This window comes from Hipposideros armiger, unplaced genomic scaffold (genome assembly GCF_001890085.2).
Source record: "Hipposideros armiger isolate ML-2016 unplaced genomic scaffold, ASM189008v1 scaffold_29, whole genome shotgun sequence".
NCBI lineage: Eukaryota > Metazoa > Chordata > Mammalia > Chiroptera > Hipposideridae > Hipposideros > Hipposideros armiger.
In genome coordinates, this window is record NW_017731379.1 from 5925370 (window position 1) to 5936089 (window position 10720).

At 40.0% G+C, this 10720-nt stretch overlaps 1 protein-coding gene across 1 annotated transcript in view; it reads right to left on the reverse strand.

The window, feature by feature from the left end:
* ACACA (acetyl-CoA carboxylase alpha) overlaps positions 1-10720 on the reverse strand; it is a 368135-nt gene that overhangs the window by 142725 nt on the left and 214690 nt on the right. Inside the window, exons 26-27 of the mRNA XM_019636609.1 lie at positions 8106-8230; positions 657-770 (exon numbers count right to left, since the gene is read on the reverse strand). Coding sequence (XP_019492154.1) covers positions 657-770; positions 8106-8230 — 239 coding nt within the window. The remainder of the gene's footprint in view (positions 1-656; positions 771-8105; positions 8231-10720) is intronic.

Consider the following 10720-nt stretch of genomic DNA (forward strand, 5'->3'; position numbering starts at 1 on the left):
ATCCTCTCAGCAGGTCACCGAGAGGTTCAATAACTTTGAGTAGTTCAGTGACATGGATACAATTGTAGAGAAAGCAAGAAGGTCACTGAGCAGCTTCAAATGCGGCTTCCTGGTCGATGCCCTGCACCAGAACACAAAGGGAGCGCCAACTCTAGGCTTCCTTGCGGAAACCTTTTGTAATGGAAATGTAGACGGCAGGGGGAAACCGGACTTCTCTGGGGTTGTTCTGATCGCTAGCACCTAAGATTCATTTCATTATCTTTTATCTTTCGGCTTTCCACACTTGATTCCCACCCCCCCCCATACACTTAGAAGTTTTCACCTGCTTCTCAGCTCCCTTTGGGAAGTAAGAAATATTGATTCTACTGCCTTCCCTCAGTTTCCTTTCCTCCACATGACCCTGGTTTACTATCACAGAAAGGGTAGGGAATGATAACAGGATTTTATAATGGGCAAAGGGCTCCTATTTTAGAGACTCGAACATTGAGTTTTCTTTTCTTTTAAAAAAACATATGCCACATGAAAACATTTGTTCTGAGGGTAGTGAGACATACATAGAAAATTGCATCTCTGTAAGGTGACAGAGTACAAAGCTCATTGCCTGATCTACGAAAACCATTTCTCTTTTAGGATAACCGACACATGTCCTTGCTTACCTGGCGTGCTCGAAGTGCCACTTTAGCGTTGGTGGTCTTGCTGAGCTGAGTGAGCTCTGTGAGAATATTTAGCAGCTCATCTGTGAGAGTAGGGTCCCGGCCACACAGCTGATCCTAATTGTTAAGGTGAAAAAGAACATATACACCCACATTAAAAGGAACTGAGGTGGTTGGGACTTTGAAATGGGAAAAGGGAATAAAAACAAAGTAAACATAGCTGGATTAATAAGATAACACAAACTTTCTATTTCTTTTTTCTTTTTTAATCCCAAACAATGTGGTAAACAAAATCCTAGAGGAAGTTGCTGCTAGAAGAAGCCAAAATCCCTCATTCAGATTCAAAATTCCTAATGTATTTCTTCATACATCAATATTATACTTTTAACATGCAGAAGAAATCATCAGAGACATTTTTAAAAGGGGTCAAAGGATTCTGAGTAAGAAATAACAGATGATGGTTTAAGAGGTTTTAAATAATATAGGGACGAAAGACTTTCCTGTTCCCTCTCCCACTTTTGGAAAGAAGGCAGAATAAAGCAAAAGGAACCACTCCTGGTGGTTTTCATTCCTCAAACAAATGTTCAGCATCCCAGGAGGGTACAAAACAGAAACACAAGAACAAATTATTCATTTATAAACACACACTAAATAAAAATACCATCTCATATTCTGACAATTCTGTACCCAAAATCATTTATCCTCTTGCAGTACCAAGAATCATCCCACAATATCTAAACATGGTAAATCCTTAGATGGATTAGAGGGGAAAAAACACAGCTCTTACAATACAACCCGTGGTTTATTCAGTATTGGGTCCTTCCTCTCCTAAACATTAAAAATTATTAAGAAAAAAATCTCTATCATATTTTGAGGAAAATATTTCTTCTCCAGTGGAATGTCAGTTTATTCCCTAAATTCATCCATTATCCATGCAATTTTTATCTAAGCTGAAAAAAATCACAGATGCAGTTTTTATAAAGGCCTTTTTGGAAATTTACAGCTATTTGTAGTAGTAGTTCTTAATACCACACCACGTAAAATATACACGCTTAGGTATAGTTCCCTCTACTTGGACTTTGAAATAATTGCCTTTATATGTTAGTGCATTTTTATTCTCCCTTACTAACAAAAGGACACAAAAGATGACCAGATCCCAAAAGACTTCCTGTTGCTGCTTTTCAATATTCTCCTTACCTTGATTATGAGCCCTTTTCTTGAAGAATCTCCATTTCATACTTAACCTTCCCCATCTCAGGGATACTCCTTATAGTTCATGACCACAGCAGTATAAATAAAAACTTGGGGCTTTTGGAGTATATATGCATTTCCCAAAACACTTTTTCTACAACCCCTACTACTTTCCACATCACAATGTAGATAGCTTTGGAGTACACAACATCATTATGCTACGGAAAAAAGTCTTCTAAAAGATTTTAAAGCAGGACATATTTTCTGGTTCCCCAATCTACCAACCAAAGGTCTGCTCCAACTGTCCAGAGTCATAAAACACATGATGGGATTTATAGTTAAGAAAGTGCAAGTATGTATTGTTTTCACCTATTTAACACAGGGAATTCACTCATCTGAGTGGGAAGAACAGCTGCTATTAAAATGACTTTAAGTCTAGGGTTCAGCTAAGCATATAGTCACAGGCTAGAGGGTCTATTCCACCTATCCTATGGCGTAAAAGCAAAGATGAGGGAGAAAATGCAATTAAGTCTCATCTTGTTGAGAATGAAGGAACAAAACAGAATTTCAAGGAAGATATATATAATTACCAAGACAAGACCATAAAAAGACAGATGGAAAAAAGATAACAGTGGGTAGGGAAACCAAGGTAAGTTTTTCCTACCTAACTCCCTCTTTACCTAAGGTTTCTAGTAGAGGAAATATATTCCTTTCTGAGGTATTTACTTCCATCATCAGAATGACCCACTGAAAGATCTAAACACCTTTTAAGGTGTCCTGGGTAGTACTATTCTGTAAATAGCCAGACTGAAGTTTCAACATTAACAACAAAAGCCAACATAACAAATAAGAACACAGCCACCTACCCAACCTGTCAGATTCGATATGGAATGTCTTCCCTTAAAAGGAAATCCAGGCTTATCTTTTGAGATTAAACTAAAACAAATAAGTAAAACTATAGATCATATATAGTTAAAAAAACAAAATGCACAAAACCACTTTTAAAAAAACCACTTCTGCATTTCATTTTATAACTATGAGGGAAAAGGGGTTGGGGAAAAGAAACAGTAAGTGTAAGAAAAGTGAACAATGGAGGTTAGAAAACATAGCAGGAAGTAATTATTTTGTTCACGATCACCAAATGACAATCTGACTGAGCTCCTTGTGATTAAGTAGAAAACCAGACCTCTCTGGGATACGAAATATCAAATACAGTATGCATGAACAACTACTTCCATTAGTTTGTCCTGACTTCAAAATTTTCCATTCAAATATTATTTTCTCCATTGCCATCATTAATACTTAGAAAATGATTAGCAATGGACAATTTTGTGTAGAGTAACCTCAATCCTCTCTTGTCCTTGACCTAGACACAGTGTTCAAGTTCTCAAAGAAACCACCAGGGAAGAAAGGCCATTTTGTTCATCAGAACCACCCATCCCAAGATACAAACATCCAGAAGGAAGTTTAATCCTGGTGAACATTTTGTAACAATGACATTAAATGGTGACTATGTCAGCAGATATTTTCTCAAAATAAAGAGGTTCATTTAATGAACCTACCCCACTGATTTTGGGATTACAGGTCACTTGCATAAATCTGCAGGCCTAAGTGAAAATTATTATTCAGTAATGGTTAAGACTGGTACTACACAGAGGCTGGCTGAGTGGCTTGTGGGTTAAGAGTTGGCTTGGGAGCGTGAACTCTGAGCAGCAGGGCCGCCGGTTCGAATCCCACATGGGCCAGTGACGCTACACCCTCTACAGCTAAGATTGTGAGCAACAGCTTGACCTGGAGCTGGACTGCCGTGAGTCACCTGCAGTGGGCTGCCGTAAGCTATCATGAGTGAGCTGCCATGAGCCGCCGTGAGCAACCGATTTGCCTCGGCCGGGAAGAGCGTAATGATCACAATACCAACATGGGCCAGTGAAGCGACGTCCTCCACAACTAGACTGAACAACAAAAGGACAGCAACTTGTCTGTTCCCCTTCCCTGATTCTCCAATGCTGTTCCCTCCTCCAATTCCCCAATAAAATCTTATAAGAAAAAAAAAAAGATTGGTACTACCCAGTTATTTCTTGTTTTTATTCTTAACCTTGGCTAACAAGCAGGGAATATTTCAGATTTGAAGAAATATAACAAACCTGCTTACGCATCAAAACCATAACCAAAGTTATAAAGCTGACTGCCAGAAGAACCAAATAAAGTTCAACTTGATCTTAGCATCCTAAGTTCTGAAGGCAATTCAAAATGAAAAGAATGTGACCTAATGTGTTCAAGACATTAACAAGTGTTCAGGTGGGTGAGGTGCTAATCCCAATACCAGCAATGGATCGGTAGCTTCTTCTAGTCACAATTGGACTTTTTTGACATTCCAAGGATGTCATGAGGCATATTTCACAAGAAACTGTTAATATCACACTTACTCTCTAAACTGGGTTCACTGAGAAATACTTTCTTCTTTACTTACACATTGGACAAAATTATCTACTGTCATGTTAAGCGGAGGACAGAAAGGCACTGATTGGCATCTTCAATGCTCCCTGTCCAAACCAAACCAGAGGCTCATAGGCATGGCATTACTCATAAGGAAGCATGTTGATATCATGTTCACGTGGACCATGCCAGGAATAAACTAAGTAGTGAGGGGACAACTACTCAAATCAAGGTGGCTGTAGGATATGCACTTGGCTATCTAAACAGCCCTGAGGATGTTGGTACTTTTTATTGGTACCAAGTAGCTTCGTTTGGCCAAAGAGTCTCTTAAATATCTCTAAGCAAACATAAACAATGTTCTAAGATCTTCCCTAGAAAATTAAATGTAAGAAAGAAGAGGGCCAGCCGAGTGGCGCATTGGTTAAGAGCTGACTTGGGACGCCAGCTCTGAGCAGCAGGGCCCCAATTTGGATCCCACATGAGGGCAAGTGACGCTGTGCCCTCTACAGCTAAGATGGTGAACAACAGCTCGACCTGAAGCTGGGCTGCCGTGAGTTGCCGGCGACAGCATAGGCTGCAGCCCTTGCTGCAGTGGGCTGCCATAAACTACCATGTGTGTGGCCGGCAGCCAGCGATTGGCCGGCAGCCGGTGTGAGCTGCCAAGAGCCGCCGTGAGCGGCTGTCCAGAGGCCGGCGACTGATCTGCCTCATCCGGAAAGAGCACAATGATAATACCAACATGGGCCAGTGAAGCAACGTCCTCCACAACTAGACTGAAAAACAAAAGGACAGCAACTTGTCTGTTTCCCTTCCCCCGATTCCCCAGCACTGTTCCCCTCACCCAATTCCCCAATAAAATCTTAAAAAAAAAAAAAACGTAAGAGAAGAGCTTTCAAAAAATAAACTTAACTGCTAGTCTTCCAGGCTGTTTTCAACTGTGGCACAAGATTCCTCCAAATGGAGAAAACTTGACAGGGCTTTAGCATTTTACTTGATATTTTGCTTCCCAGATAGGGTGGGTGAAAGATGAGAAGAAATTTGCTGGAGAGTTCTTGAAGCAAGTTACCACTAGGAAAGTTATGCTAATACCTGGAGGGTACCAGGGTTCCTTGGGGCAGCCCACATTCCATACCATTGATTCATGGAAGCCTGATTTTCTTGATCCCTCCCTCTAGGTTCAAAAGCCCCAGAAATCATATCTAGCTCAGCAAAGCACACCATCCACATTCCTACTTCTAGAAAGCAGAGATTGGAATGCCGAGCACATCACATCAATCAGGAAGCCAACGTAAGCAAAGAAAAGGAAATGAGCTGAGCGCACAAGCTGGGGGACTCAAATGCTACCATGTCCAGGTGATACCCGTAAAAGATAGTAATACCTCCGGAAAGAGTAATCCAAACAACTAAAATGGCTTTTACCAGCTACCACCATTGATGCAGATGTGGGGTGGGGGTGGGGGATCTAATCATTGCCCAAGAAGGAAACAGGAAGCCCACGTCTGGCATTCAGATCAGAAAGGAGCACATTTTGTGCTTTCATTCCTGCTCTTTAAGTCACTGCTAGCTGGCCCTTAGCTCAATCATATCAATTAACGTCTTGATTTCCAAATCTCTAAATGAGGTGAAAACAGCTGATATTTCAAAAGAAGGTTAATGATATGAAAGCCTACATATCCTACTATGTTTACCGAGTTTTGTTTTGTTTTTTAAAGAAAAATGTGAAATGCCAAAATAAGGAAAAGGACAAATCCATCTTTCTGGTTCACATCTTCAACCTTCTTTCTCCTCCTCCTCCCTCCTCCCCCCCTCCCCATCCTATTCATTCAAACCCAAATGCTAACAAACACCTCTCTTCTCCAAAGAACTCAGCCTGTTGGAAAGAAAGTTTGGGTACTATCCACACAGGTAAGAAGTAATCAGGATGACAAGGTGGGGAAAAAAAGAACAGCAGCAAGTCAGAGTCCCATTGGCTTCTGCCTTCTGCCTGTCCTGACTGGCAAAAGCAGAAAGCAAAGCCTCAAACCAGTTCTCTGACAGGGCCCAACGCCTCTGCAGCACCCCCGTGTAATTACACACTTGAGTGACTGGACTCTGAAGAAAATTGAAGGCCTGAGCTCCGAACAGCTGCCATTTTCTCTCTCCATCACACCAGCGTGATTACTTGAGAAATGAACAGCCCCGGCTCAAAGCTACTCCAGAATTCTCAGAGGAAATATGGCTCCGTGTTCCAATAATGAGATTCTTAAGGCAAGCGTTACTTACAATCACTCCGCAAAAGGAGCGAGCCGAGCCCCTATATCTTACAAATTAGAATTTAAGAAACCCAGCGACAGTCTTGGACGATCATTACTCTTCTGCTGCTCCAAGGATTCTGGGCTTTGGTCTATTTTTAGTGCAGAAAACTGTTAAGTCCTTAAAAAGGTAATCATAATAAAATGAAAACTCACCATAATTAGCTTCCTAAAAAGGCAAATTCTACCCCATTTTAGGGCCAAACTGACAGATTCTTCCACTCCCTCATCATTACCCTTTTCTACCAGAAAGTCTTGGCTTTATACAAATGAGAATTAGCAATCTTTGTATTAAAACTAAAACTACAAAAAAAAAAAAATCAGCCAGTTACCATAGATAACATCACTTCTTTCTCGAATCATGTCATTTGGGGAAATTGAAATATTACACAGTGCTGAGATTTTTTTTTTCCTTTCAAATGCATCTTCTAGCTATTCTAGGGTACCCAAACTGTCCCTGTAATTAGATATTTTAAAAGTGAGGTACTCTAAAAAATGTTATATCCTTGAGAGTTAACCAGCTAAGCAGATAACTGAATGAGGCACTGTTGTTAACCAGAGATGGGAAGTGGATAGTTTCCCTTCATTCTGAACTATGAAATAAAAAATAGCAGTGAAGATTTATAGCTTCTTTCCTCCAAGAAGAAATGATGAGATTAAGGTACCCAAAATGCCAGCCCCACAAAGGGACAAGAAAGGAAACTCTTGGAGCCAAAGGTACTCTAGTACCCCCAAAAAGACACACATGTAAGAACAAGGCATTTATTCATGGGGTGGGGAATTTAAGAACAATCCTATTGTCCTCTGATTCCTAGAATTAACTCAATCATAAAAATCTTGGAGTGAGGAACTTACAAATCATCTTTAAAAATCCTGAAGTCCACCAAAATTCCACCCACTGTTCAAATGTACATTAGTCCTATTCACATCTACTGGTCTCACCTCTCATTCCTACTTTCTACTAATTCTCATATTACTCGGTCATGGGGACCAAAGCATATATCTACTACCAATACAATAACCTGATCTTAGATTTCCACGTAAATAAAACAGAAAGTGACCGACGAAGATGCAAAATAAATTTAAATCTCTTTGGTGGGGGAGGAACGCTATCAGATTTCTAACAGTTGTTTTTGTTCTTCAGTTTTCAATATGACAGCCATTGCAGATATTCATGGAACAAACAAGAGCTATTATGAAAAAGTACACTGGCTGGACTAGACTAAATTTTAAAGATACTGCCATGAGTCACAACAGAAATAAAGAAGCACAGGGCATCTCTAAGTAGAGTCAAGAGCCTAGAGTTCCTGTGCAGGATTCTATGCATAATCGCTAGGACAATCCTTTCCTGCCCCGCAAGCAGGTTCGTCCAGGTCAAGGACAAAGGCAGATGTGAGAAATTGCTAATCCACAACCCAAGCCCCACTCATCCCACATTTATAAAAGCCAGGAGCTTTTCCTCTGACCACAGCCATCAGAAAGGCTTTTTTCATATCATCCACCATCCTTATAGGCTCTGAAAGATTGTACTCACAATCAGCATTGTGACCAGAAGGTTCTTCTTGGTGACTTGAGCATGAGAGAAGATGTAGTTCAGTACCGTGTTCATGTCGCTCTTGTTCTCCTCCCGAAGTGAGAACACACATTTGTCATAATGACCTGCAAGCAGCAAAAAGAATTGGTCCTCATCCATGTATGGATGTTCATGTTTACATGCTATTTGGTTTTTAATGTCCATACTTCACCTGAGAAGCAGTGAGAAGAAACAACTTAAGAGTTTTCTTGGAGAGATTTGTCCAGAACAGCAATGTAATTTAGAAACAGGAACGTTGGACTAGGAGTTAGGCCATCTGCTTATAAGATGGGCTCAAAGCCTAACTCTACTGCCAATTTACTACGAGCTCCTGGGCAAATCACCTTATCTCTCTGAGCCTCATTTTCATTCAAAGTATAGAGAGGCCGGGGGAGGGTGTGCCTAGACACTGAAGGATTGGGGTAACTCCAACTCTCCATCCTTACTCTAAACTCTCTCTCGTTTAGCTTCCTGGAATGATTTCCTTAGAAGAGAGGGTCCCGCTGCTTAAAAAGAAATGTCAAAACCATCTTTAAAGCCTATTCCAGCTTGAGATTCTGGTTCCATGTCTGACTCGCTGAAAATGTTTCACTCTAACTAGTAGGAACAATTTTAGCTCAAAAATAAAACGACACAAACTTATCAATATCCATGAGAAGGATGGCTGCTACCTCTGGAATCAACATTTTCCGCTGTAAGTCCATGAAACAGCAAAGAAATGCCGAGGAATTCCAAATCCAAACTAAGGCATAGATCAAGGAGAACCTGCATTAAGTCAAAAGGTCTGCAGGGAGAGTACAGTTATGTATATTTTCACTGGCCTTTCCCAAGGCCACCGGGGACAGGTTAGTTCTGGCTAGGAGAGCTATGTTTTGCAACAGAAGCATAAGCTTCCAGGTACATTGTAGTGATATCTACCATGGGATATAAGTAATAGTCACTTCTTTAGGAAACAGCTTACCTCAGAATTAAATTTCCAAGTAAAGGAGAATTAGTGTTTGAGTAGTCTCAAGGGTCAGGATTTTATGAAATCATGAAAATACTAAAGGATTATTGCCTCGGTTCAGATTCCATGTTAAGTTACAAAGCAGAACAGTGAAGTTCAAACTGCATTTCCATGGATTCCTAGAATACTGGGTACATTAAACCAGGGCAACTCCGTTTCTACCTGTTTTAAATATTAAAGACTGACATATGATTTTTTTCAAAATCAAACTATATATATTTGAAAACCAGTATAGTACAATATCTAGAGAGCTGCCAATTTCATAAAAGACCCATTTAGAAGAAAATGGAAGCTATTTAAAAATTGACTGTCCTATATAAATAGGCTGTCCTATATAAATAGAAATTATATTCCTCCCAACCAAGATTTAGCTTTAAATGACAACAGAACTATATCTTGGTAATAGGAATTACTAGGACCAGGGGAAATAAAAAGATTATTTACCTAGGGGAGAGGTAGCAGAGACACTAAGCAGAAAGAAAGCAATGATACCAAGTGTGCTCTTCTTAAAAACTTTTTATTGTGAAATATACATACAGAAGAATAAATAAAATAAACACCCATGTAACTACCATCTATCTTACACAGAACATTTTTAGTACCTTTGAAGGATCCTATGTGCTCCTCCTCAGAAACAACTACTAAGCTGAATTTTATATTAATCATTCTTGGGCTTTTCTTTACATTTATCACAAATGTATATATAGTTTCACTTTTCCTGTTTTTCAACTTGATAACAATGGACTCATTGTGTATGGATCCTTCTGTAACTTGTCTCTTTCCCTTAACATTACATTTTTGAGATTCATCCTTTTGTTCACATGGGTACCTGGGTCCATCCATTTTCACTGCCGTATAGTAATCCATTGTGGAAATACACTGTACTAGAATTCAATGATCTACTCTACTTGTGTAAGTTGGATTGTTTCCTGTCTCTTTTTTTGCTATTATGAACAATGCTATGACAAACAGTCCTGTATGTGTTTCCTAATAAATAGGTGTAAGAGTTTCTCTCAGGTACGTTATCTAACAGTGAAACTGCTAGCTTGAAGAGTATACAGAAGTTCAATTCTATTAAGTACTGACAAACCATTTTCCAAAGTGGTTTGCACATTGGAAATTTGTACTTGCACTTATAGAAGCAGTGGAAGAAAATGATGTGACCTTAATTCTTTCCCGTCTCACTGCAGTTTTGGCTCACATTTCTCTAATTGGTAATGAGATTGAACATCTTTTCATAAGTTTGTGGATCATTTGTGTTTCCCCTTCTGTGAACTATCTTTTTATATCTCTTACCCATTTTTCGATTAGGTTGTCTTTTACTTATTGATTTATAGCAGTTCTCTAGATTCTAGATACTGATCCCGTTAGATATGTTTTAAAAATATCTTCTCTGGGCCAGCCGAGTGGCACGATGGTTAAGAACTGGCTTGGGACGCCAGAGGGCCCCGGTTCGGATCCCACCTATGAGGGCCAGTGACACTGCCCTCCATAGCTAAGATGCTGAACAACCTGGAGCTGGGCTGCCATGAGTCACCAACGATGGCGTAGGCTGCAGCCCCTGTGGCAG